The 27501-nt window shown below is 54.3% G+C and overlaps 3 protein-coding genes across 6 annotated transcripts in view; 2 read left to right on the top strand and 1 right to left on the bottom strand.

The window, feature by feature from the left end:
• The window catches only part of SLC29A1 (solute carrier family 29 member 1 (Augustine blood group)), a 201883-nt gene that overhangs the window by 65164 nt on the left and 109218 nt on the right, over window positions 1-27501 (top strand). The gene's annotated exons all lie outside the window — the stretch shown is intronic.
• Window positions 822-9980, top strand: HSP90AB1 (heat shock protein 90 alpha family class B member 1). Its single transcript, XM_050950017.1, has 12 exons — window positions 822-929; window positions 1305-1451; window positions 2224-2430; window positions 2783-2942; window positions 3556-3689; window positions 4368-4682; window positions 5342-5507; window positions 5789-5979; window positions 6367-6514; window positions 7052-7320; window positions 7889-8222; window positions 9409-9980. Exons 2-12 carry the CDS (start codon window positions 1305-1307, stop codon window positions 9516-9518), a joined length of 2181 nt encoding a protein of 726 aa, XP_050805974.1. The 5' UTR covers window positions 822-929; the 3' UTR covers window positions 9519-9980.
• On the bottom strand, window positions 14036-25697 carry SLC35B2 (solute carrier family 35 member B2). Of its 2 annotated transcripts, none has more exons than XM_050950041.1 (4): window positions 25674-25697; window positions 18507-18700; window positions 17775-17935; window positions 14036-16255 (listed from the first exon to the last, which is right to left on the bottom strand). In XM_050950041.1, exons 2-4 carry the CDS (start codon window positions 18661-18663, stop codon window positions 15317-15319), a joined length of 1257 nt encoding a protein of 418 aa, XP_050805998.1. In that variant the 5' UTR covers window positions 18664-18700; window positions 25674-25697; the 3' UTR covers window positions 14036-15316. The 2 variants fall into 2 exon arrangements, with proteins under 2 accessions (XP_050805998.1, XP_050805997.1); XM_050950040.1 differs by lacking the exon at window positions 25674-25697 and adding an exon at window positions 23628-23741.

Here is a 27501-nt window from a genome sequence, read left to right as displayed (position 1 = left end):
TTAAATATGCCTTGTAGAAACCTGTTATCTCAACACAGTTACCTTTGTCAACCAAACCTGCCATCTTATCAAATTATACCAAGTTTCTTTGACAAGATCTATTTTTCATAAAACCATGTTGTCTGGCATTGCTTACATTATCATCTTTTAGGTCTTAGGTCTGACTGCATCCCATATCAGCCTTTCCATGTTTTGCCTAAGATTGATGTCAGGTTAACCAGCCTATAGCTTCCCTGCTCATTCAGTTCATCCTTCTTAAATGTTGGCAATCAACTTTTTTCAAGTCTTCTTGAAAGTTACAAGTAAGGGAGGTTGGGACCAGGGTGGAAGCAGAAGAGGGGATACAGGGGTATGAGAAGAAGAGATGGTGGAAGGGAAACACAAGGGATGGTACTTGGAATGGAGTTGCTGAGCTGTTAAAGAGTTCCTAGGATTTTGAGTTACAAGGGAATTGGCTACTAGTGGGGACCCCAAGAACTGAGGGGAGGGGGGGTACCAGGAAATATCCTTGAGAGACTTGAGGCAGCAGTGGGATAGGGCACAGGAATTCCTGGATAGTGGGTGAGTGGGGAATTGGGGTGTCAGGAGCTGGACTAGCAGGGGAATTTACAAGTAGTGGGGTGTCAGGGTACCAGAGGATACCTCAGTAGTGGGGTGTCAGGGTACCTGGGGATGTAAGGAGCTTCCTAGGTATTGGGGTGAGAGGAAGAACTGGGGCATATGTGCATGGTAGGGAAAAGGCTACAGGGAGACAAAACACTATCTCCGGCCCGGCCCTTTTAAGGCGGAGGGAGACGGGGGCCGGGCCGGTATCAGCCCCTATATAGGCCGGGCGGAGGCGGCCCTGTTTTCTCTCTCTCCCGGCCGCGCCGCAGTCCGAGCACCAGGGACCGAGCTCGCTCCCGCCCGATCTCCCGCTGCCCGTCACGGTAAGGGCGGCCGGGCGCCTGGCCCAGCGCGGGCTCGGCCCTGGCAGGGGTGGGGGCGCCCCGCACGGGGGCCGCCGGGGTGGGGGGCGCACGTGGCTCCGCTGGGCGCTGCCATGTTGAGCGGGGCCCCTCGGGGCGGGAGCCTGTAAGGCTGGAGGCTCGGCCGGGCCGGGCCTTGGATCCGGGGCCGGGGCCCGGCTCCGCCGGCCCAGGTGGCTCAGCAGGTGCCGGCGGGAAGCCGCAGTCCTGGCCCCTCGGGCGGGCGGTGCCCCCGCGTCTCCCCTGGCGCCCCAGGGGGAGCAGGCTCGCGGCAAGGAGCCGTGTGCGGGGGACGGGGCGCCAGGCAGGTGCTCTGAGCCCGGCCTTGTTTTTCAGATGCCCGAAGGAGTGCAGCATGGGGAGGAGGAAGTGGAGACCTTCGCCTTCCAGGCAGAGATCGCCCAGCTCATGTCCCTGATCATCAACACCTTCTACTCCAACAAGGAGATCTTCCTGCGGGAGATCATCTCCAACGCCTCTGATGTGAGCATGGGGGCCCGCCCGCCCCAGCGGGAGTGGGGGCTCTGCAGTGCTGCTGCTGGGTACAGCGGGCACTGCCTGCTCCTGTTACTAGGGCAACCATTGATTTTCCCCTATTTGCTGAGGCCCTTAAAGAGGCATGGCTAGTGATGAAAGGGCTCTGTAAGGTGCTTTGGCCCTTCCCTAAAGGACCCATCCTTAAGGGGGGTTCTGGCTCCCTGCCCTTGTCCTAAGATTGCCAGCGAGGGGGCTGGTTAATACCAGATATGCTTGTGGTCACCTGCCCTAAGAAAGGGTTGGAGAGCCCCAAATAATCCCCCTCTTCTCCCCTGCCACCCCCATGTTTTCTCTGGAGTAGTAGATCAGTGTGCCCGTAGGTCCTGGCATGAGCAGAAGATGCAACCCTGCTGGCAGTGGCCCCTATCCCTTAGTTTTGTTTCTGCTGCCCTTGGAGGAGCTGGCATGGAGTTGTCATTTAGTGTTGTCTGTTTGTTTCTAGGTATTCCCCTTCCTGTGCATGTGGTGGGTGAGTGAGCCTGGCTCTCTGCCTTGCATGCTGCTCTGATGGAGTAGCCATGGTGCCTCTCTCAATCAGGGCCTCTTGTTTTTCCCTCTGGAGGGGTTTGAGTGAAGCCAGAGCTTTTGTGGCAGATCTGTGCCATGGTGATATCTCGAGAGTCCATGGGCCTCCCTGTCCCAAGGCAGGGAGCATACAGGATCCATGGAGCAGGTGAATGGTGGGTGGACCTTGCTAACTGTCTCTATCCTCCCCCAGGCCCTGGACAAGATCCGTTATGAGAGCCTGACAGATCCCTCAAAGCTGGATAGTGGCAAGGAGCTAAAAATCGACATCATCCCAAACCCCCGGGACCGCACCCTTACCTTGGTGGACACAGGTATCGGTATGACAAAGGCGGATCTCATCAACAACCTGGGCACCATTGCCAAATCTGGTACCAAAGCCTTCATGGAAGCCCTGCAGGTGAGTGGCTTTCAGCCTCTGCACTAGAGTGCTTGGACCCCTTGTGGGCCTGGGCATCTAGTCTTCCACAGGGCCTTGCAACATCAACACTCAGTAGCTGGCTAAGAGATTACCCCTTTCTGGGCCTGTGTTCTCCCAGGGAGCAGCCTGCAGTGCTTTTGGGTTGTCCATGTGTTCCTGCACAGAGAGGAGGTGACGGAGCCCTGCCCTGGCCCTGTCTGTATTTGTGGCATTATCTCTGTGTGTTGGCCCTTGGCCCGGCTCCCTGCTACTGGGACACACCTGGCTGCATCACAGACCTCACCTGTCTCTGGTCTCTTGCTCTTCTCATCCATTCTCCTCCCTCTTGTAGGCTGGTGCTGATATCTCCATGATTGGGCAGTTTGGTGTGGGCTTCTACTCTGCCTACCTGGTGGCTGAGAAGGTTGTGGTAATTTCCAAGCACAATGATGATGAGCAGTATGCCTGGGAGTCGTCAGCAGGCGGCTCCTTCACTGTCAAATCCGATCATGGTATGGACTGGCAATGGGGTCTGCAGGGAATCAGCCACCCCCCCGCCCCTCTGTCTGCAAAGGGGTCCCAGAGAGAGGGGTCCGTATGGAGTTAGTCATCCCCTCCCACCCTGTCGACCACAAATCCCAGAGAGGGGTCTGTAGGATACCAGCCATGTCCCCCCCACCCTGTCTGCCATGGGGTCCCCAGAGTGGTTTGAGGTGGCTGGTGACAAGATAGTATGGAGAGATGAGGTGTAGTTGTCTGTAGCTGCCACTTGGTGGGGAAACTAGTAGGAGAGGGTCCAGGCTCATGGGATCATGTGCGGAGCTTAAGTGACTTGTCAGCTTGGGTTAGGTCCCAGGTCTAAGCTGGAGGAGCTGGGAGAGAAAACGCCCCTCAGTGCTAACCAAAGCTGTGGTCTAACCCTGGTGCAGGGCCAGTGGTAGCTGTGGATCTGCCCTTCCTGCTCATGGGTGGGTTTTCTGACCTTGGTTCTCGATAGAAATACTGTTATGATCCTCCCTTTAGTTTAGCTGTGGGCTGCACCTGGCATTGACACACGATCTGCAGAGTGAGCTCTGGCCAGTGCCTGTGGCCAGTAATGCCACTGCCTCTCTCCTGATGTCACAGGTGAGCCCATTGGACGTGGCACCAAGGTGATCCTGTACTTGAAGGAGGATCAGACAGAGTACCTTGAGGAGAGGCGGGTCAAGGAGGTGGTGAAGAAGCACTCCCAGTTCATTGGCTACCCCATCACCCTTTATGTACGTATGAGAGATGGTGGGATCCATGGAAAGACCAGATGGAGCATGGGGGAAGGCCCAAGCTGAGAGTGGGAGAGGATGGTACATTCCACCTTGAGCCTTCCCATCTGCACATGAGTGTGCATGTAAGAGACAGTCATGGCCTTTACCAGGGTCTGGAGGCAAGGGCTGTGCACTCATTCTGCTGCTGCAGGAGTTGGCCAGCAGAATGGTACAAGGGTGGGAACTTGTACCAACAAGGGTGGGAACTAGTTCACTGTTGCTAGGGGGTGGGGATCACCAAAAGGGTGTACTGCATAGTCAAACTCGCATCCCTAAAATCTGTACAGGGACCTCAGGCCATTGCCTAAACTACCAGGTGAGGGACTGGGGCTGGAACTTCACCTACATGGGCCTCTATTGCATGAGCTATGGGAGGTCTCACCAGCTGGTGGTAGCCATAGATCCTTTACCCTCTGTCAGCTCAGCCATTGGAAGGCACCATGTGCGAAATTTGAACCAGTGCTTTACCTGCAGTGCATCACTGCAATATTTAGCCTTTGCATGGCACCCACCAGACTGAAACTCCTGTCTCCCTTGGGGCAACGGTGTCTGTCGCTGCCCTGATCTCCTGTGCATAGGAGGCCCTGAGTAAGGTAGGTGCCTTGGCCGTGACCCTCTTTCACTTCCTTCTTACAGCTGGAGAAGGAGCGGGAAAAGGAAATCAGTGATGATGAGGCAGAGGAAGAGAAGGGGGAGAAGGAGGATGAGGACTCAGCCCCCAAGGATGAGGAGAAGCCCAAGATTGAGGATGTGGGCTCAGATGAGGAGGAAGAGGAGGGTGGTAAGGGAAAGAAGAAGACCAAGAAGATCAAGGAGAAGTACATCGACCAGGAGGAGCTGAACAAGACCAAGCCCATCTGGACACGCAATCCTGATGACATCACCCAGGAGGAATATGGAGAGTTCTACAAGAGCCTCACCAATGACTGGGAGGACCACCTGGCTGTCAAGGTGAGTGCAGGGGCTGGGCTGGTAGAGGCCAAGGTTCCCCTTACCTCACAAAGCAGGATGGATTAGTGCACAGTCCATGTTTCTCCCCCATAGGGGTGGGCTCTAGTATTGAAGGGGGGGGGCCCAAAATGCTCCTTTAGACCCAGTGAGATGCCCATGGACCACAGCCAGTTCTACTGAGGGAAGCAGATCACCCAGCTGAGCCCGTTTGACATATCACTGCTGGCCCTGGGCATGGAGCCTCCCACCTGGGTGTGGTGCAGGTTTGCTGGCCCTTTGATCAGGGTGACCCTCGCTCCCAATCCCGTTTCATCCAGGTGTGCAGGGTTCTCCTGAGGCCCTGGCTGCCACTCTGGCATGCACGAATAGGGATAGGAGCTGCTGCTTTGGGGACCTTAGATCCTGCCCAGCAGTCACTGGAGGAGGAGATGTTGGCACAGTGGGGAAGAAGGGGGGAGCACTAAGAGGCTTGCTGTCCCACCTGCCTGTCTAATGCATTGTGCAGTTTGCTCCAAGGTAGCCATTCAGTCCCCCTACCCAAGGCCCTTTGGGTGCTCCTGCAGCCCGGGTCAAAAGGAAGGGCTCTCCCCAGGGGAGGGGTAGAGGAACGAAGCCATAGGAGTTTTGTTCATCTCACCCCTGTCTCTCCCAACCTGCAGCACTTCTCCGTGGAGGGGCAGCTGGAGTTCCGAGCTCTGCTTTTCATCCCACGTCGGGCCCCCTTTGACCTCTTTGAGAACAAGAAGAAGAAGAACAACATCAAGCTGTATGTGAGGCGTGTCTTCATTATGGACAGCTGTGATGAGCTCATCCCAGAGTACCTGAGTAAGAACCCCCAGTGTAGCACCCTACCCTTGTGCAGCACTCTCTCTCTAAACAGCTCCCCCGGCTTCTGGTATCTTCCCTCACCACTGCACCACCCCTGTACATCATACAGCCTCGCGGCACTGCTGGAAGGGATCTAGAGGATCAGGTCTCCTGACGCAGTCTGGAGCTTGGGCTTCCTGCTTGGCACTTCTGCTCTCGTGCATGCGGGATGGGTGTATGGAGTTAGCCTGGCTGTTCTGATCACCCTCCTTGGGCCTTGGCTTCTTTCCTCCCCTCAGATTTCATCCGGGGCGTGGTGGACTCTGAGGACCTGCCTTTGAACATCTCCCGGGAGATGCTGCAGCAGAGCAAGATCCTCAAGGTGATCCGCAAGAACATCGTCAAGAAGTGCCTGGAGCTCTTCTCGGAGCTGACCGAGGACAAGGAGAGCTACAAGAAATTCTATGAGGCCTTCTCCAAGAACCTCAAGGTGAGAGCCAGCCAGCCTGCCCACTACCTGGGGGCAAAGGGAATGCTGCTCTACCTCAACATGCTCCACAGGCAGGCATTTGAGAAGCCAGAACTAGTCTCTGATCTGTTCCAAGATGGTGACTTCTCTGGGCCAGGCTTATGGCTCAAACCTGGTCTTCCTGGCAGGGCTCTGGAGCAGAGAGGCCAAACAATCTGTTGTCTTAAGTGTACCCTGGAGTGCTTGAATGGGAATGCCTCCCTCACTGCATCTACCCCCAACCTCCACCCTTGGGTGTGGGTGGGGTGTTTGCAAGGAGGGGCTAGATTTCCCAGCTCTTGAGGGCAGGAGTGTGTTTAGTGAGCCACTTCCTGGAGCCTGCATATAAGTCATCTCCTCTGCCCCCAGCTCGGGATCCATGAGGACTCAACCAACCGGAAGCGCCTGTCGGAGCTGCTTCGCTACCACACGTCACAGTCTGGTGACGAGGTGGCCTCACTCTCTGAGTACGTGTCCCGCATGAAGGAGACTCAGAAAAGCATCTACTACATCACAGGTGAGGACTGCTGGCTGGGGGGCCATACCTCTCTCCTACCACCCCATCACCTAGACGTGTTGCCTGCCTCCCCTACTCCGTGCACCCCCACCTCCTGGAGAAGAAACTGTCCCTCAGAATGGGGATCTCAGCCTGCTGGGTTTGATGTAGCTAATGCAATACCAAGAGGGTTAGATTCCTGTGGGGACATCTCCTGTTATCCCAGAATGGGATTCTTCTGCTTAGGTACTGCCTGGCTCCTCTGGTCGCTGGTGTGACAGGGTTCCCCCTGGCATGTGGGCTAGTATGAGCCTCCTCCTCAGAGAGGCTCTTGTTAATCAGGTGGTTCGGGATCCTTGTCTGGGAGGTGGATGTACAAGTTTTGTGGCTTTATTCCTCTAAGGGAATGGCCAGACCCTGACCCTAGCACTGTGGGCTGAAACATGGCCCCTACGAGGGTGATGTTGAAGTCTAGCCAGTCCCTGCCAGGGGACTGCTGGAAACCCCAGAGTGTAGCCAGCTCCGAGCCCTGGTGACCTCTTGTTTCCCCCAGCACAGGTGAGAGCAAGGAGCAAGTGGCTAACTCCGCCTTTGTGGAGCGTGTGCGGAAGCGTGGCTTTGAGGTTGTGTACATGACAGAGCCCATTGATGAGTACTGCGTGCAGCAGCTCAAGGAGTTTGACGGCAAGAGCCTGGTGTCGGTCACCAAGGAGGGGCTGGAGTTGCCTGAGGATGAGGATGAGAAGAAGAAGATGGAGGAAAGCAAGGCGAAGTTTGAAAACCTCTGCAAGCTCATGAAGGAAATCCTGGATAAGAAGGTTGAGAAGGTAAGAGGGGGTGGGGTGCGGATCCCAGCCAGGGGCCAAGTCCTGGCTCAGTGGCGAAGGAGATCAGGGCCCCTCTGAATGCAGACAAGGATTGGACCCTGGCTCAGTGCATGGCCTCTGGTCTCTCTTGTCTCCAGCGGAGGATCAGCTGAAGGAGACTACAGGTCCTAGTATGTACTGCAGCATCTTGCTCTAAGCAGCTGGGCTGCAGGTGAGGAGCACTGACCCAAATACCTTTGATTGTAAGGTTAGTGCTGTGGGAATGTGCACTGAGTACCAAGGGGTTGGCTGAGCTGCTGGTGCTATCCTGGGCAGTGTTCCTGAAGCTGGCTAGGAGATCCCTTCGGGGCTGTCTGTCCTTGGGATGTGGTGGTGATGTGGCCACGCCAGAGGGGAGATTCTGTGGAGGAAAACTGTCCTTGCAGCCAGGTCTACACTGCCTGTGGCTTCTCGGCCATTTGTGGGTGTCTCTGGCTGAGCCTGGTGTAAGGGCTGGGGTCCCTGCATCTGCTGTGACTAGACCGTGCTGTTTTTGCCTGGCCTGTTTAACCCTCCGGCACCTCCACAGGTGACCATCTCAAATCGGCTGGTCTCCTCGCCGTGTTGCATCGTCACCAGCACCTATGGCTGGACCGCCAACATGGAGCGTATCATGAAGGCACAAGCGCTGCGGGACAACTCCACCATGGGCTACATGATGGCCAAGAAACACCTCGAGATCAACCCTGACCACCCCATCGTGGAGACCCTGCGCCAGAAGGCCGAGGCTGATAAGAACGACAAGGCTGTTAAGGACCTGGTGGTGCTGCTCTTTGAGACAGCCCTGCTCTCCTCTGGCTTCTCCCTGGAAGATCCCCAGACCCACTCCAACCGCATCTACAGGATGATCAAGCTCGGGTTGGGTAAGTGCCCCAGATGACAGGGAGCCACAAAGAGTTGGCATTTGATGGTAGACACTGGGGAAGGAGCTTTTTCCAGCCCTTCAGTGTCAGGGATCCAGAGATCCTGGTCAGGGTGGCTTACCCTGAAATCTAGAAGTCTCTATTGGGTGTCTGAGCCGAAATTTAGAAGTCAGGGGCATGTTAGCCAGTTGAGCTGGTCTTTGGCTTCAGCACAGAGCTGGCCTCCTTGGGAAGGAGTGGTAGTAACTCTTATCCCACTCCAAGGACACTCATGCTGGCCACTAGGAGGAGCTCTGACCCCTCAACCCTGGCTTCTCCTTTCCTCTGTTCTTGGAAGGAGTGGTCCCAAGACAAGCTTTCCTGCCCTGGCTTGCAACAGTGGAGGGAGGAGCTGTCTCCTGGCATGAAGCATATCATGCCATGACTGGAGGGTGTAAAATGAGCTTTATCCTGTGCAAGCTAGAATGGTGCGCAACTGAATCAGCATGGTAGGATCTGCGCATTAGCCAGCGTGTAGACTAGTGGCAGGTGTTGGCAGCACGTGGGGGGAGAGTTGGTTTGAAAATGGGCTCTTTTTCCTAGTGGAAAACTGACTCTTCAGTGAGAAATTGAAAACCCAAAATGTTCCATGGTAACATCTGATTCAGCAATGCTGCCACCAGGGCCTTGTGGGGTTTCTGTGTCATGCCTCCATTTGTCTCTGTGGGCCTCAGATCTCCCACAATGCACCACTCTCCCATTAGCTCCTGTGGTGCATCGTGGGCAATGTAATCCCTTGGTCAGTTTGGCCCATGAAGGAGAATGGGAGCAGGAGGCACTGCAGCAGCATTTCTGAACTGAAAGGTGGTTTTCAGGCCATGGCTTATTGACAGGCAGTGTGCATTTTCCAGGGAAAGTAGATGCTCTTTGGCATGCACAAAAGAGTATATTGATGGAAAGCTGGTTTTCTGCTGTGACTAAATTGGCTGGAAATGCATTGCCCAGCCCTCCAGGAGAGGGCCCTGGCCTAGCTGCACTCTGGGCTTCTGTTCTTTTGCTGAGAATTAGGGGCCTTTTTCTCCACTCAGGCCATGTTCCTCTTGGGGCTGCCGCATCCTCACTGGAGGTCCCCTTGCTCCGCAGTGTCTGTGATATCCTAGGGGTGGCCCTCAAAGTAACCAGCCTGCACATCTCCCTTCCTCCCCAGGTATCGATGAGGATGAGGTGATTGCAGAGGAGCCCAGTGTTGCTGTCCCTGATGAGATCCCCCCACTAGAGGGGGAGGAAGATGCATCCCGCATGGAGGAGGTGGATTAAAGGGGGCCATTTCCCCTCCCATCTTAGCTCCCTGTATCATCTCCGCTTGGAAGGGGCAGGGCCTGGCCCCTGCAACTGCTATGGACTCCTCGGCTCCCTTAGCGTTGTTTCCCCACTTGTTTCCCACTGTCAGTAGTGAGTGGGGTTGCAGGGTCCCAGCCCTGTCTGGTCCATCTGTCTTTCTTCTTGTGTTGAACCAGCTACTTGGGGGGTGGGTTGTGCTGATGGGTTCTGATTTTCCCCCATGGGGGGGTCTTGTGCTGCTCCTGGGCACCAAGCACTCACCCTGCCCCAGCTGGGGTGAGCACTGAGCTTGAGCGTCCCTGCCCCCTCCCCCCCCAAGCACAGCAGGGAGCCTAATCCCCACCCCCCTGGCTGCTGCCTGCATCCTAGGGTAGGATGTTGTATTTTGTCAGCGGTTTGGTTTTTTGTTCTACTGAAATTAAAGTATCAAATAGAGAATGTGGTTTACATAGCCGCTGCCTTGTCTGTGCCAGCTCTACACAGCAGGGGCAGACTGGGCCCCCAGTGTTTCCCAATGGGGTGGTGCCCAGGTGAGGTCTGGGTTATGTTGGGAGTCCCTCCAGCACCCAAAGGGAGTGATGGCAGGTGTGGGGGAGAGGGGGGCCACTGCAGCACCAGTTGTGGAGAGCAGTGCTCTGGGGCAGCTGAGTGCTGCATTCAAAATACTGCTGTGCTTGGCCCTACTCCAAGAGAACTGCTCAGACACGTTGCAGCTCCAAGAATTCATAGCCCCTGCCCTGGGGGTCAGTTTAAGGAAAGTCCCTGCAGCAGGAGCTGAGGCTGGGGCTTGTGAAGCTGTTGCCCCTTCTTGGTACATGTGTATCTGGCTGCTAGAATAGCACCTGCTCAACTTCAGGTTGTGTGCCAAGTGCAGGGAAGTGGGCTTGTCCTCCAAAGGGAAGGCAGGGTTTAGGGCTGAAGCTCCTTTGTCTCTGCTGCTCCTGGCCACTGCCAGAGCCCTGCTTTGTTGCTTACCCTCCAGCTTCCCACCTTACTTTGACAGTAGCTTCCTGAGGAGCTGGGTTAGCTCACCTCTGCCTTTTTCAGCAATGGGTAGGGGGCAGCTGCACATGTGCAAATGTTATGGAAGGCAAAGGTAGAGTCAAGAGTCCTGCCTCTGGTGAGACTTGCCCAGTTCTTGTCTCAAAACAGAGCGACCTGTGCCCTCAGTCTGCTCTCTACAGGAGCTTTCTTCCTGTTCTGCTCAGGACCCTCTGAGGCAATGGCTGAGTATCTACTGCTTGAGCTGGCAGCTGCTTTCCCTGTCTGGGTATTCTAAAAACTACACAGTGGAACAGCTTCTGTGTTTTCTTGGGCTACCTTCATGGCTCTTCTGATCTTGGTCCTGGAACACACATGCAAAGCACCAGCTCTGACTTGACTTGCTATCTTCAGCAGGAGCCCTAATGGAGCCAGTGTGGGAAGTTCACCGTTCCCCTATGGCCACCTGGAGCGCTGCTCCTGGACAGGGACTATCCCTGTGCTTCTCTCCAAGGGGGTGGAAGATGTGTAGGATGCTGTGGCACAGTTAGATTGACACCTTCCTGCCAAGGCCCAGTGGTGCAGCTGGTACACTCCAGCGAGATGTAGCTCCTGCAGGTTGTCTAGTGAGGGTTAATTCTCTCCCTGTAAACTCTGCCCTTGCTTGCTGTACATCTGGGCTGCTGTAGAATCACAGCTGCCAGCAGTCTCAGGCTGCCCCTTCCTTCCTGGGTGATAGGCTGAGCCAGGACCCAGCTCAGATGGCTGGGCCTTCAGGAGCAGTGCCAGCTTGTGGGAGGGTACTGGCAGCTGCTGGACCTTGCTTGGCTCAGGCCTCCCCTGTTGTACTACCTCACAGTCATCAGGGCTGCTGGTGGACAGAGGGCAGCTGTGATGGGCTAACTGATCTAATGGTTGCCTGGTGTGCAAAGAGGGGGAGAGTCTTAGGAAGAGTCCACCCTTTCCCTACTGCTAAAGCTCCTGCCCTTCCTATTGAGGGTGTTGGTGATTACCTACCCTCTGATTTCTGGGGTTAGTTGCACTCTACATCCTATCATGCAGCTGACCCAGCTCCCCAACTAGGCCCCACATGCTGTACCTTCAGAACCTGCCTCTGCTCAGCAGGTGCTTCCCACCATTTTGCTTTGGAGCTGTGGGTATAGCAGGGCTATCAGCACCTGTCTCCTGCTTCCAGTGCCTGCCCTTGGCTTGCCAGGATGGATGTGGGGGACCAGTGACCAGGTCCCAGGTGGGAGAAGTGTCATGTCTGGAACTTATATGGAGGCTGGGTGCATACTTAGAGAGGGGTTGGCTACAACTGCCTGCAGGTTTGTACTTAGAGAGGGGTTGGCTACAACTGCCTGCAGGTTTGTGAGAGCTTAGCAGGAGCTTTTCAAGTTTCTGTCCTAGAAAGAGGGTATCTGTGCCCAGTGCACTCCTACCTACCCCAGCTGCCCTGTCCATGAGGCTGGGAGAGGGGGCACCTGAGCCAAGTGCTTTGTTGGTTACTGGGCAGGAGCTACAGCCTCTGTGATACTTGCACAAAATGGAGCAATCTCCATCTTCAACACAAAGGAGCAGAGCCTACAGCTCCCAGCATGCAATGGGCTGTGGCCCAAAGTATGACCCTGGGGCTTGGCTGCCTTGCATGCTGGGAGTTGTAGTCCCTCTCTATTACATTAAAGGACAGCAGCTGTGGGGCTTGTGCTGAACAGCACCTATGTGGAGGAACAAGTCAATATTCTTCAAACAAAAAATATTTTTGCATGCAAAAAAAAGACCCACTCCAAAAACATATCACCTCCCCCTTTCAACAAAACTGGGATTCTTTCCCCCACTCCCCTTTTCTTCCCTCCAGGGGCAAAGTGGAGGGGGTGAGCCAAGGTGGGCAAACTGGGGCAAAACTACCCCTGGCCCTAATCCCTCCCCTGTTCTGGGCAACCCAGCCTGCCCTCCACCATTCTGTCACTGCCCTGCAGTTTCCCAACACCTAGGAAGGGGCACTGAGCTGGGGACAGGTTGGTAGTCTCCCCCTCCAAGAGGTGTCATTTCTACAGTGGCTGCTCTCGCCCTGGCAGTGCATGGTGCTGCAGACAGGCTATTTACTACCACCAACTGCAGGGGACATGCTCCAGTTTGCACAACTGCACCATGGCAGAGGTAGCTGAGGAAAAAAGTGGAAGTTGTATCTTAACCAATAGGGGTATTCTCACACTGGATTCCTGTCTCTGACAACGGGCAGTGCCAGATGCTTCAGTGGAAAAAGGTTCAAAAAAACCCAGAAAATGTGCCCATAGGGGAAGTTTCTCCCTACACATCACCAGGCAGTGGTTAGCATATACTCTGAAGCAGGGGGTTTATAACCTTTCTATTTCTAACCACCAGTCTGAATGGGGTAGTTCTCATTAACCATACAAATGTCTCCTCCTCTTCTGAATTCTGCTGTGCTTTGCCACTGTAGAATATTGTGGCAGTGAGTTCCACAGATTAATAGTCACTGAGTGTCTCCTTTTATCCATTTTGAATTTGACACCTTCCATTGTCATAGAGTAGCCCCTGGCTCTGGTGTTATGACAAGGGTTGAAGAGCAATGCCCAACCTACCTTCTATAGGCCACTCATGTCCCTGCTTATCATCTCTCCAATAAAACAGCCTTGTATTTTTCAGTCTCTCCCCGTTGCTGAGTATTCTTGTCACCCAGCTCTGACCCCCTCTTGCTGCTCAAGCCTTTCTGAGAGCAGGTGGCCACAAGTGAACAGAGTCATCTGAGCACATTATGGAACAGGGTTAGCCTAGCAGGCAGGCTAGTTCCTGACTCTTCTTCGACGAGCTTCCCATCCTGCTGGCTCCTGACTGACTGCTCTCCACAGCAGGAGGCCGGACCATGCTCCCTACACCTTCTCCTCCTCTAGGGTGGAGGGTCTGAAGCTGGGGTTTGGCACAGAAAAGAGCTCCATGAAGGCTTTACTCCCTTACGGCCTGTTACAGCAATGGAGACTCTGGGTGGCAGGCGCTCAGCAGGGCATAGAGTGGCCCCTACCCAGCAGTGGAAGGCAGAGCTAGAAGAGGCCATGGCTGAACCTACAGGCGGGCTGACCAGAGCCCACTGCCCAAGAACAAGACATTTATGCAGCCGGGCACAGGTAGCTAACAGCTGTCCTTGCAGCCACACAGACAGGGACAGAGAGCAGCCAGCGTGTGCAGAGGGCTCAGACTGGAACACAGTGCAAGCCCCAAACCTGGCCCTGGCCTAGACTAGAACTCAGGGGAGCTGAGTTCAATACCTGGGTCCACCCCACCAATCCTGGGTGACCTCAGGCAACGCCCTGGGCCTGTTCCCCCATCTGTAGGCTGGGGCTAATAATGCTACCCTGCCTCCCCAGGGGGAGGTGGTGAGAAAGTCAGCGTGCACCCTTCAGCCACAATGGCCCTAGCCAGAGAGCTCCCGGGAGCAGTGCCTTCCCCTCTCCCCCAAGTGCATTCAGACCCCAACATTCCACCCCGGGGCACTGTTTGCAGCAGCTTTTTAATTTAATAAAAAGAGACCAAGTTGCATTTTAAAAGTACCCAAACCATTCCCCTAGCAGATGGGGGGCCTGGTCTGTTTGGAAACAAAGCAGTTACTGGGTCAAACCCAGGTTCCCGACGTGGAGCCAGGGCAAGTGGCTCCCTGCAGCCAGGATTTAAAGCAGCCACGTGCAGGGAAAAGGAACCTGGGCTGGGCTTTGTCCTGTCTCTGGGACCGCTGCGTACCACAAAGCCCTAGCTAGGCTGCTGAGTGGGCTGGCGCTGGCACCTCCTGCTGGCAGGAAAAAGGAGGAACAAGGAGGGATATCCCAGGAAGGGGATCTTTGTGCTTTTCTAAAGGGTAGGAGCCAATTACAAATCCCCGAAGCCAGAGAGCAGAAAACGCCCTTAGGGGATGCTGGGAGTTCTAGTTCAAACCTGTGACAAGAAAGGAAAAGCAGCACAAAATGCAAATGGAATGGAGTAGAAGTGCCAGGCCAGGAGACAGAAATGGAGAAGGCTCCCAGCTGCGACAGCGTAGTGCACTGACCTGCCAAGCCAGCAAGGACAAGGCTACTGTTCAAGAGGTACCTGCCACAAATCCAGACTGCTATGCAGCAGCTCTTTTACCAGCCTTGGAATGGGATGTGGCTAGGGAGGCCCCATGCTCCTGCTCCGTTCCCTACAGCGCCTCCTGTTGGGAAAGGCAGGCACTGATGTAGCTGAGAGCTCCCCCTCGTCCAGCCAGCGCTCCTGCCCTGCTCCCTACACCACCTGCTGCTGGGGCAGGCTGAGACTGAAGCTCCCCTCTCAATCATACATATTTGGAAAGAGAAATGATAGTATTTTCTTGCCGTTCCCTTACTATCGTCTCTGTAGTGAGGAAAGAAAGGGAGAGTGAAGCTGGAGACAAGAAAGTGCCAGGGAATAAAGCTCCCTTGTTCATAAATAATCTGCAAGAGAAGCCCCGAGTATCAGATGGAGCAAGGGCAGGAGTTAACCCCGCTGCACTCCTGGGAACTAGACCTGCCCTCTGCTCCGTTCCTGGGGTGATCTCAGCACTGAAATACTCGGATCTATTAAGGCAACAGGAGAAAGGTGCAGTGGAGGCCCAGAAAGCATCTCGCTTCCTCCAAGCCCACTCCAGCTCCTTGCCCAGGAAAAGCAGTTGGCAAAGGGAGTCATTGTTTCTCCCCACCTCCTCAGTAGGTTCACAAAGAGAAGACAAATAAAGCAAGTGCCCTGCAGTGGGAGAGGGGAGGAGGGCATGGTCTGTCCCATGGTCCCTAAACCTTCTGCACTGGGACCTCGCTGGCGGGCAGTTTCTTGCTACGCTTCTTCATGCGGCTGCGGGCATAGACACGCAGGAAGAGAGCCATAAAGACCACGGCCACGCCCAGCCCGCCCACCACGGTGATGGCATGCCCATAGATGAGGCAGGACAGCAGGATGGCAAAAGCCTGGCGCAGCGTCATGATGATGGTGAAGACAGCTGCCCCAAACTGATTGATGGTGTAGAAGATGAAGAGCTGGCCAAAGGCGGAGCAGATGGACAGCAGCACGGCGTGGGCCGCAAACTCGGAGTGGCGGACCATGAAGCGGACCGACTCCAGCAGGGCGCCCTGCTCCAGCAGCGAGCCCATCGTGAAGAGGCAGGAGAAGATATTCACCCCAAACATCATCTGCACCGGAGACATCTTGTAGGTGAAGAGGGCGTCTTGCCAGTTGGAGGTGAAGCTGTCGAAGACGATGTAGCCAGCCAGGAGGACCACGCCTGAGAAGGTAGTGACGGTGGAGAGGTGCTTGGTGGGGGCGCTGGAGAGCAGGAACATGCTGACCCCCACTGAGATAAGCACCGCTGTCAGGTACTCCCAGTACTCGTAGCTCTTGCGTGACACCAGCTTGCCCATCAGCATGACCGGAATCACCTTGGAGGCCTTGGCCAGCACCTGGGTAGGAAAGCTGATGTACTTGAGTGCCTCATATTGGCACCAGCTGCTGAGGATGTTGGAGAGTGAGGCAAAGGAATACTTGTACATGGGGGCACCGTGGCGCGGCTGCTTGGTGAGGGCACAGTACAGGCCGGCTACGGTGAAGGCCAGGATCCGGTTCATGAAGACCAGGAACTGGGAATCTTTGAACTTCTCACCAGGATCTGTCTCAGTGGCCCCATATGTCCGGGTCATCACCCGCTCCTGGAGGACGCCCCACGTCAGGTAGGAAGCCTGCAAGGCATAAAGAGCAGAGAACGAGTGAGGAGTAGGGATGGCAGCCAGCAGCCACCATATGCAGGGAGGAACAGTCCTGTCTGAGCATCTCTCTATTTGCACCCAGCAAAGAGATGATGCCTGCCACCACCACATCTAGCTGGGGAGCAGTGAACCGGCCTGCTCAGCCACTTCATCCTCACTCCCACTGTCCCCACCAGAGAGCCAGGGGAGAAGTCAGCCTACCTCCTGCCCAGCTGTGTGCAGAGGGATCAATGGGCAGCAGATCATTATGCACAGATCTGGAGAACACTCTCCGCCCAAGGGCAGCTCCCCCTACAGTTAAGGCTGGAAATACTCAATGAAAAACCTGTTCTGGCTCTTGAGTGCACAGCCACAAACTCAAACAATACAGGAAGTGGCAAAGCAAGTGTCCCAGCAGTCGCATTAGCTCTGCCCTAGTACACTTCATGGGATACACTTCACAAGATAAACAGTTCTGTACTAAGCTGCCCGTTTAACCAGAAAAACAGGAATAGACAACATGGCAAAGATGTGCCCAAGATCCTGATGCCAGTGAAACCTTCACACTGCAGTTCCTGCTCTTTAACTCTGCAGCCTTGATGGTGCATTAACACAGGGCTTTTGCATTTAGTGTCCTAGATCGTTTCTTAAATCAAAACCAATTCTAATTGCAAACCCAGCCAGAGGAAACTGCCCTCCATGAGGACTATCATCTGTCCATCGAGGTACTTACATGGCCCTGCTGCCACGGTATCGGAGCTCCTCACAGACATAATGGAGTTATTCTGCTACCTCCTACTGTACCGCTGGGAAACTGACATACAGAGAGAGAAAGTGACTTGCCCTAAATCACACAGCGAGTCTGTGACAGAACCAGCAACTGAACGCTGATCTCCTGAGTCCCCATCCAGTCCCTCCACCACGAGGCAGTTCCTCCTCTCATTGTTCAGGCGGCATTTCGGGCATTTTTCCTGTAGCTGTGACTCAAAGAAGCAGGATCACCATTTCCTATTCACCTCAACTGAACTCAAAACACTGGTGAGATTTTTTTCAGTTTCCCAATAAAATCTACCTACAGGCAGAGCCTGAGTTTAGGACATTCCAGCCCCCGAGATGAGAACACGGGTTAAACTGTCTAGTGCTCTGATGCATGAAACACAGGGGAGGGGGCAGAACGAAATTCAAAAACCAGTTCTAAATGGCAGTAGCTCACCCATTCAGGTGTGCGGAGAGCACAGAGCAGACAGACAATAGCTTCCAGCCCACCAGACGCTGACTGAATGGCTCTCCAGGACACTCAAAGGGCCACACTGGCAAGCAGCCTGGAGCACACAAAAAAGGAGTCCATCACAGAGACTATGTGTCCCAGCATGCAATGCTGCCAAGCAAAACTCCATGAGAACACTGGATGCTGGGACTCAGTCTCCTGAGACCACCAACTGGCAACCTGCGCCAGGTCATTGCTCCATCTCCTCCCCAAGGCAGGATGGCCATGAACATGTCAGGGCTCTACCTGAAGGCCAGCAGCACAGAAGAGCAGCTTGAGGATCTGCTGGGCTGTCGAGGACTCCATGGTCTCATTCCGGGCTGCCAGGGAGACGTCATCTGGGTGTGTGGATTTGGCCTCGCTGCCAAAGACGCACGACTTGATGACAGGGAAGCAAATACCGCGGCCTGGAGGGTTGAGAGAACCAGGGAGGTCACGTTAACTCAAGAGGAAGGCTTTCTTCCCTCCCAAACCCCTCTGCCAGTGCTAACCCACCCCTCAACCTGTCTGGGCTGTGGCAAGGTACAGCCTGGGGCCTTCTGTGGGCTGTATCTATAAAGCACCTTCAATTGGCCCACTCACACCCCCAACCCCCCCTTTGCCAAGAGGGCCTTTGCCAGCTGAGAACAGAGAGCAGGCAGGCACCCAGAGCTGAGAGCTCACCCATTTGCAGATCTGAGGGGCTCTGTGCACTACCCACAGTGCTCTATACCAGTTGCTCTAACAGATTCCAGAATATCTAACAGGAAACAGCCACAGCTGCCACTGTTGAGATAAAGCTGTGGAGATGAGCTAGATGAATCTGGCCGTCTCCGGGTAGCCCCTAGCTGGCACTGAAGCTGCGAGAGAGCTCTGCAAGGGGCTGGAACAGCAGAGAGGTAGAGGAGCTGGGGGTTGGAACTGAGGTGCATTGGCAGGGGACTGAGGTGAGTCCAGGGGGACGGAGGTTGGAACTGAGGTGCATTGGTCCCTTCTTACCAGTCTCCAGGTAATTCTTTCTCTTAAAGTACTGGATGAGCAGAAACCCTGGCACCATGATGCTCGCATAGCCCGCAGCATTAAGGAAGAAACGGAAGAGCCAGAAGTCCCCCCATGAGTCCTGTAGGGCGGCCGATACCACTTCGCTGGCAGCCATGGTGGGGAGAGCAGCCAGCACGACAGCCAGGCACAACCTGCCAAGAGAAGGGAATCCAGGCGGTGAGCTGCAGGGGGTCCACTGGCCCAGCCAGCAACACCAGGATTCCTTCCACCTTCCCAGTCACCAAATCAGAGGCAAGCTGGAGGGGTAAAGTCCCCTCTCCCTGCTTTGGGAGTTACCCAGGTGCACCTTCAACACACGACACTGTGATCAAAGTTCAGGCAAACGGAACATTGGTGTAAGTCACCAGGGAACGGGAAAACTTCTCAGCGGTTTGAAGTGTATCTCAGGTAAATTCCATTCAGCCTCCCTAAACTAGTTTCAGCTGGGTACAGGAGTTTTCCTCCCTTCTCATCGGGTGCTGGTGTGAGACTATCAAACAGTTGTTGCATCCACTCCTAGAGGTGGCTACGTTTCGGGAGTGGGTGATGCAACTCCGGTTTGCAGGGTGCTTGGAGGTCAAGGGCACAAGAGAAAGGAATGTTGTTTGCTCGGGTTTTAGGAGCCAGGGCACTTGCAGCTCTGAACGTTCAGGCTCTCGGACTGTCTTGGATAGTGCTAGTGACATGGCTTTACACACACACCAGCTCCAAATGCATTTCCTCTTTGGGGCTCTCACTGGCAGGTGTTTCACCTTCAGCCTCATTTTTATTTGGAGGGGGGGAGGGGGGGAAGAGCCACGAAATGGAAATAGCAGCTCCCGCCCTGCAGCTCCTGTTTCAGCACCTTCCTGTAAAACAAACAAACAGCTGTGGCTCAGAGGAGGGCCCAGCTGGGAGCTCTCCCTTGCACATCCTGCTGCAGCAAGAGGAGGTGGGGAAGGTGATGACCGAACAAACAGAGCTTAGAACATGCAAGGCCATTCACTAGAGCTGAGACTCTCCAATCTCCAAGGCTCATCCTCAACACCAGAGAGAGCATCTGGGCTCAGGAACTTTCCCATAGGCATATGGGGTGGGGATTTTAATACCACCCTCCTTGGGAGTATCCAGCATTCACACCACACCAGCTTAGCCAGCAATCTGCCACCATTAACACAGTAGGGGTCCACAGGGACCAACTGGGGTTCTCCCCCACATGGGATAGGCCCAGTATCGCCCTCACCTCCCACTCATATCCTGGGACAGCGTTACATTACAAGAACAGGAACAAGGCCTGCACACAAGGTAAAGATCTGGGTCAGCGGATACTGGGGTCACTGCATCCCCAAAATGACGACTTCCTATATACACACCTGCCCACAGCAATTAGACTGGGTCAGAGCCGCCTACTAAGTTAGATCAGGGCACGGAGCGGGGTCAGGACCCCGGGCTTCTATTCCTGTCAATTACTGATTTAATCTGTGGCCTTGGGCAAATCCCTTCCCTGGCTCACACCTCAGTTTCCCTGGTTGTAAAACAGGGATGATGAAAGTAACCTCCCATGGGGGCTGCAAGGCTGAATTAATGTCTCAAGTTCTGCGGGGTCCTCTCATGGAACATAAGAACAGCCGTACCGGGTCAGACCAAAGCTCCATCTAGCCCAGTACCTGTCTACCGACAGTGGCCAACGCCAGGTGCCCCAGAGGGAGTGAAGCTAACAGGCAATGATCAAGTGATCTCTCTCCTGCCATCCATCTCCATCCTCTGATGAACAGAGGCTAGGGACACCATTCTTTACCCTTCCTGGCTAATAGCCATTTATGGACTTAGCCACCATGAATTTATCCAGTTCCCTTTTAAACATTGTTATAGTCCCAGACTTCACCACCTCCTCAGGTAAGGAGTTCCACAAGTTGACTATGTGCTGTGTGAAGAACAACTTCCTTTTATTTGTTTTAAACCTGCTACTTATTAATTTCATTTGGTGACCCCTAGTTCTTGTATTATGGGAATAAGTAAATAACTTTTCCTTATCCACTTTCTCCACATCACTCATGATTTTGTATACCTCTATCATATCCCCCCTTAGTCTCCTCTTTTCCAAGCTGAAGAGGCCTAGCCTCTTTAATCTTTCCTCATATGGGACCCTCTCCAAACCCCTAATCATTTTTGTTGCCCTATTCTGAACCTTTTCTAGTCCTAGAATATCTTTTTTGAGGCGAGGAGACCACATCTGTACACAGTATTCGAGATGTGGGTGTACCATGGATTTATATAAGGGCAATAAGATATTCTCAGTCTTCTTCTCTATCCTCTTTTTAATGATTCCTAACATCCTGTTTGCTTTTTTGACTGCCTCTGCGCACTGCGTGGACATCTTCAGAGAACTATCCACGATGACGCCAAGATCTTTTTCCTGACTCGTTGTAGCTAAATTAGCCCCCATCATATTGTATATAGTTGGGGTTATTTTTTCCAATGTGCATTACTTTACATTTATCCACATTAAATATCATTTGCCATTTTGTTGCCCAATCACTTAGTTTTGCAAGATCTTTTTGAAGTTCTTCACAATCTGCTTTGGTCTTAACTATCTGGAGTAGTTTAGTATCATCTGCAAACTTTGCCACCTCACTGTTTATCCCTTTCTCCAGATCATTTATGAATAAATTGAATAGAATTGGTCCTAGGACTGACCCTTGGGGAACACCACTAGTTACCCCTCTCCATTCTGAGAATTTACCATTAATTCCTACCCTTTGTTCCCTGTCTTTTAACCAGTTCTCAATCCATGAAAGGACCTTCCCTTTTATCCCATGACAGCTTAATTTACGTAAGAGCCTTTGGTGAGGAACCTTGGAAGCTAAGTACACTATGTCCACTGGATCCCCCTTGTCCACATGTTTGTTGACCCCTTCAAAGAACTCTAACAGATTAGTAAGACACAATTTCCCTTTACAGAAACCATGTTGACTATTGCTTAATAGTTTATGTTTTTCTATGTGTCTGACAATTTTATTTTTAACTATTGTTTTGACTAATTTGCCCAGTACTGACGTTAGACTTATGGCCAGAGAAGGGTAAAGTGTTCATTATAACAAAGGTGCATTGATGGGTCCTCTAGGGAGCTTCCATTGAGGAACCTGCAGTATCAGGGCTATGAGGATCATGGATATAAATTTAATCCATAGCAGCCTACAGTCTATATCAGTAACAGGGCCTTAAAGACAGGAAAGAAAGCTGCCTTTGACATCCCACCACCTACAACCCCTCCCTTCCCTCTCGAGGAAAGGCCTGGGGGGCATTTCTCTTCCCCAAACAGCCTTGGGAAAGGGACACCCAAACTCTAAGGACCTTGTCAAGGGAGACAACACAATTTGCGCAGAAAATTCCCTCCCTCGTGTGACTAACAATACAGAAACTCTCAGCCCAGAGAGAAGTTCAAACTGCTGCTCCTCTCTGGGGCTGCCTGGTTCACATGCATTAGCACATGCTGCAACAGCTGGGTGCTGACATAGCAGGGAAACACTTTGATAACCCCGGTGTCCCTAAGGAAGAGGGGCCCAAGAACATTTCTGTGCAAGCTGGGTTCTTGCTAGCAACACTGAGGGCATCACTGACCTAGCACTATTCCACAGAAATCCGACCTCTGCTCCCCTCATTAGCATCTCCTGCAGCAAGGGACACACACACACAGGGTTCTTGTACATTAACCCCTGAGCCCAACGGTAGGCAGCTGGGGTGAAACAACATACACACCCCCACCTGATTTGTCTGAACTGTCCTCATTCAGAATTAAATCCTCATTGATCACAATGGTTGTGGGGCTAGCAGGAGAAGTGCCCCTTGCTTCACTGAGGTCAGATTTAAACTGCAGGAGTGGGGTCAGGGCTAGCAGACAGGGTATATCTCTCTCACCTGATACTTGGACCAGCACCTGTGCTGAGGATAGCAGGAGGGGTCAGCTGGGGAAAGCGCTAAGGACAACCTCTACCACTAATAATCCCTAGGGCTGGGCAGATTTCAGAGAGGGTGAGTGATAAACGGTTTGGTTGTTGGGTGGTGTCTGCTGGTACGTCCCTGGCCCAATCCAAGCCTCCGTGGGAGGAGTAATAGCTCTGGTATCCCAAGCCCACAGCAAAGGGGAGGGTGCAGCCGGACAATGGCTCGCTCTATCCCTGCAGCTAGCAGACCCCGCCAGACAGTTCCACGCACCAGGTCCCTCCCCTCTCCAACAGGGTGGCTAGTGTTACAGGTAGCACCACAGAGTGAGAGCTCGGCAGCACTCACCAGGCATGAAAGGAGCTTTCATAGGCTCAGGCCCACAGAGCGGCCAAGAAATTGGGAAGACAAACTCAGCTACTGTTCCCCTTCCCAGAGAAGGGGCAGCTTTCTGACGCACAATCCCAGAGCCAGGGCGGGACAGGGCCCCTGACCCTCCCCTTCCCCTGGAGTTTCTAACTTAGCCTTTCAGGCACCTCAGCACTTGGGCCCTGGACTAGGAGTCAGGAAAGACCCCTCAGTGCAGAGTAAAACCCACCTAACCTAGCTCAACTCTAAGACCACTGGGAAGGGGAGAGAGGAACCCTTAGAACAAACAAATCCCCCAGCCCCATGGTTTCCTCACACAGCTCTGCTGCTCCTCGGTCACAACCTGCAGTCCCCACCCTGCTGTTCCAGCCCTGGGTTCCCCCCACCCCTAGCTCAGCCAGTGCCCCATAATCCTGACCCACAGCCTCCTGCTATCCCCATGCTGGGCTCTCCACATGCAGCTCCACCCGTGCCCCTTACTCCTGACCACCCCATGCCTAACTCAGCTGCTGGTGCCTATTTAAAGAGGACATGCATCTGAGGAAGTGGGTATTCACCCACGAAAGCTCATGCTCCAAAACGTCTGTTAGTCTATAAGGTGCCACAGGATTCTTTGCTGCTTTTATTTAAAGAGGCCAAACCAAATGTCAGTACCATTGCAGTGACTTTTCTTCAATTCTTTGGGGAGTGGGAGATCATATGACTGGCTATGTTCATCTGCACCCAGTGGGAGTTCCTATCCCACCCAACGGATGAGCCATAGCCCCAGGATTCCTACAGCAGACTGACCTTGATAGTGCCTGATCTGACAGCAGCATGGAGCCTGGAGTGAGGGGGACGCATGGGCTGCAACAGGTCTCTCCCTCAGCAGCCTTCAGGGCCACGGTGAACTTGGCAGACCTTATCTAGCTCCCTGTGCAGAGTATTACCAGCAGGACACTCCTGCAGTAGTGGAACAAAGGGTGTGAACATCACTCAGTCAACAAGGGAAGGGTCTGGCTCCAGGAGGCCTTGGATTTCTCTGGCCTGTGAGGGGGCACTCTGATCTGGGGGGAACATTTCTTGCTTCAAAGGTTTTTTTTAGGGGGGGAGGCTCCCCCACCCCCAAACTAACAGGTTACCAGCGTTCTGTCTTTTTGATTTATTTATTAGGGCCAGATTTTCCAAAAGAGCTCAGTGCCTTATAGAAAATCAGGCCATGAGCATCACAGTGGGAATGGAGTGCTACAGAAAATATGCTCCTGACTCTGATGCCTCAATGGGAGCTGAGCACTTGACCATCTGGCCACAAATGAGCATGCTGAGCTCTTTTGAAAAGAGCTGCCCCTCTGCAGTGATCAGACCTGGGAGACCCTGGAAAACAGCCTAGGAGGAGGGAAAAGCTTGGAGACTAAGGTCTGACTGATGGCTGAGCCCAGGGAAATCTAGCTCCAGCCAGTCCTGATCTAGGTGTCACATACCACCAGAGGAGCCATTCTCAGGAGCATCCCTTGAATTACTCCTTCCTCCAGCACAGGGGTTCTCAACTTTTTCCTTTCTGAGGCCCCCCAACATGCTCTACAAACTTCACAGCTCACCTCTGCCACAAGAACTGGTTTTCTGCATACAAAAGCCAAGACTAGCATTAATGGATAGCAAGCAGGGTGACTGCCCAGGGCCCCACACCACAGGGGGCATTGCGAAGCTAAGCCCTCGTCCAGACTACCCCGCTGTATCGACGGGTTAAAATCGATTGCTCGGGGATCGATATATCGCGTCTAGTCTGGACGCGATATATCAATCCCCGAGCGCGCTTATATCGATTCCGGAACTCCATCAACTCGAACGGAGTTCCGGAATCGACACGGAGAGCCGCGGACATCGATCCCGTGCCGTCTGGACGGGTGAGTAATTCGATCTTAGATATTCGACTTCAGCTACGTTATTCACGTAGCTGAAGTTGCGTATCTAAGATCGATTTCCCCCCCCCAGTCTGGACGAGCCCTAAGTTGCTCAGGCTTCGGTTTTAGCCTCGGGCAGTGGGGCTTGGGGCCCCAGGCTGCAGTCCTGCACAGGGAGGCTTTGGCTTTCTGCCGAGGGTCCTAGCGAGTCTAATACTGGCCATGCTTGGCGGACTCCCTGAAACCTGCTTGCGGCCTCCCAAGGGGGCCCAGACCCCTGGTTAAGAATCACTGATTCAGCATACTGATGCCATTGGCCAATTTGCCCTGTGAGACCCAGACCCTGCAGACACCAAGCACCGTTAGAAAGCACAGTACCTACACTGCACACCCCAGAGTGACCACAGGCAACTTCCAGTGAGAAACCTCTTCACTGGCTCAATGCCACCTGCCTCGGGGGGCTCTGCCCCAAAGCCAAGGCCCTCCTTAGGGACTGTTTCTAATAAAGGTCTCATCCTCGGCACACGCGGCCACAACGACCCTGCCGGCCAGAGGCAGATGCCCTGCGCCGTTCCCACCACGGCCACAAACGGAGATGTCATCACCAGCAAGTCCGTACTGCCCACTTCCCCAATTCAGGGTTGGGCCAGGACGTGGCTCAGGGAAGGGGCCCGCATGGGCTAATCTATTCACCGGTTACTCCAGGCAAGTGCCAGCCCTGCCTCGGGCAGCTTCCCAACCACCTATTTGTGCCAGGGGCAGGAAGCAGCGCTCGGGTCCCGCTCCCTCCCCCACCGGGACGTGCTGGGAGGGGGCCAGCCGGGACCCCAGCGGGGCAGACTCAGGCTGATCGCCCCGCTCCGGGAGGGGCTTGGGTCTGCCCAGCACCCTGCAGCCCTACAGCCCGGTCCCGGCTCCATCCCGCCTCCCACAGCAGCCGATCGGGGGCACTCACCGGGGAGCCTGCCCCCGACCCCGGGCTAGAGCCCGGCTGAGCCCAGCTGCAGGCGGCGGCGGCTGCCCCCCAGCCCCTCCCAGCCCCGCTCTGCAAGGGGGGCTCCTGCCGGCGCCGGCCGCTCCCCAGCAGGGCCCCGGGCGCGGAGCCAGCGCTGCGGCCGGCGGGATCCAAGCTCCCCCCAGAGCCCCACCTGCGGCCCGTCCTGCCGGCCGGGCCAGTGCCCGCGGCTCCGCGGCCGCCCCGCGCGCCCATGAGCTCCCCGCAGCAGCTCAGTCCAGTTCGGCGTGCGGCGCCGGCAGAGACGGGAACCGCGCCGCTCGGCCGAGAGCGCAGCCGCGCCGCTCCCCACAGCGCCGCCCGGCGGCCGGGAGGGGCCCCGAGGGCAGGGGAAAGGGCGGGGCAGCGCGGGGCTGGGGGGGTGGAGGGGCATATGGGGGGCAGAGTGGAGCAGCACAGGACTGGGGGAGTTGAGGGGCATGTGGGGGGCAGAGTGGAGCAGCAGGGGACTGGGGGAGTTGAGGGGCATGTGGGGGGCAGAGTGGAGCAGCAGGGGACTGGGGCGTTGGGCAGAGTGGAGCAGCACAGGGCTGTGGGGGGGGGGGGTAGAGCAGGGCAGCAGGGGGCTGTGGGGGGGATTTGAGGGCATGATCGGGGGGAGCAAAGTGAGGTATCAGGGTGCTGAGTAGAAGCAGATTTAATTTTATTGGGGCCCTGGACACAAGATTTGGGGCCCCCACATCCAGGACCCCCCATTGGCCAGGGCCCCTGGGCATAGGCCACATGGTCTCATGCGTTAATCTGTCACTGCATAACACAACTTACACAGTTGCCGGTGTCTCCCTCGGTGGAGGCTTCAGGAGCAGGAACAGCCCCCTGCTGCCTCCCAGCTCCAGGAGTGGCTGCTTCAGGCCCCTTGCACGAGCTGCTTAGGGCTTGCCAGTGCCAGCAAGCTCATGAGTCAGAAGCAGTCACAGTCAGGCCAAAAGATTGCCTGTCACCCCCATTCACTAGCTGTAGCACCCTTGCAGCCAGAGCGATCCCCTCAGGGGCAGAGATTGCCTCCAGGCAGTACTGAGGTATGATGGGAACATGGGGGTAAAGCTCAGTACAGTGCCTCCTGTACCAGCCTGCACTGGGATTCAGTGCTCACTGTAAAAAGAACAGGCTCGGGCTGTCCAGAACATGGGGTTGTGCCCATGACACCTAACAGCCAGCAATGGAGCTAGCCTCCTATGAGCTTATCAAATTCTTTTTAAAATCCCATTATAGCATTAGCTTTTACATGCCCTCAACCCGTTCCACAGGCTGACTGTGCGCTGTGAGGAGTACATCCTTTTGTTCGTTTTAAACATGGTGTCTATTCATTTCATTGGGTAAATAACACTTCCTTATTCATTTTCTCCACACCGTTCATGATTTTATAGACCTTTATCATATCCCCCTTAGGTGTCTTTTCTAAGCTGAACAGTCCTAGTCTTTTTAATCTCTCCTCCTATCAAAGCTGTTCCATACCCTTAATTATTCTGGTTGTCCTTCTCTGTACCTTTTCCATTTCTAATATATCCTATTTGAGATGAGGCAACCAGAACCCAGTATTCAAGGTGTGGCATACCACGGATTTATAGTGGCATTATGATATTTTCTAATGTATCCCTTTCCAAATGGTTCCTAACATTGTTACCTTTTGTGATAGCCGCTGTCCACTGAGCAGATGTTTTCAGAGAACTATCCCCAGTGACTCTACGATCTCTTTCTTGAGTGGTAGCAGCTAATTTAAACCCCATCATTTTGTGTGTATAGTTGGGATTATGTTTTCCAATGTGCA

This window comes from Gopherus flavomarginatus, chromosome 4, assembly GCF_025201925.1.
Source record: "Gopherus flavomarginatus isolate rGopFla2 chromosome 4, rGopFla2.mat.asm, whole genome shotgun sequence".
Lineage (NCBI taxonomy): Eukaryota > Metazoa > Chordata > Testudines > Testudinidae > Gopherus > Gopherus flavomarginatus.
This window is presented reverse-complemented; position numbering and strand designations above follow the sequence as displayed.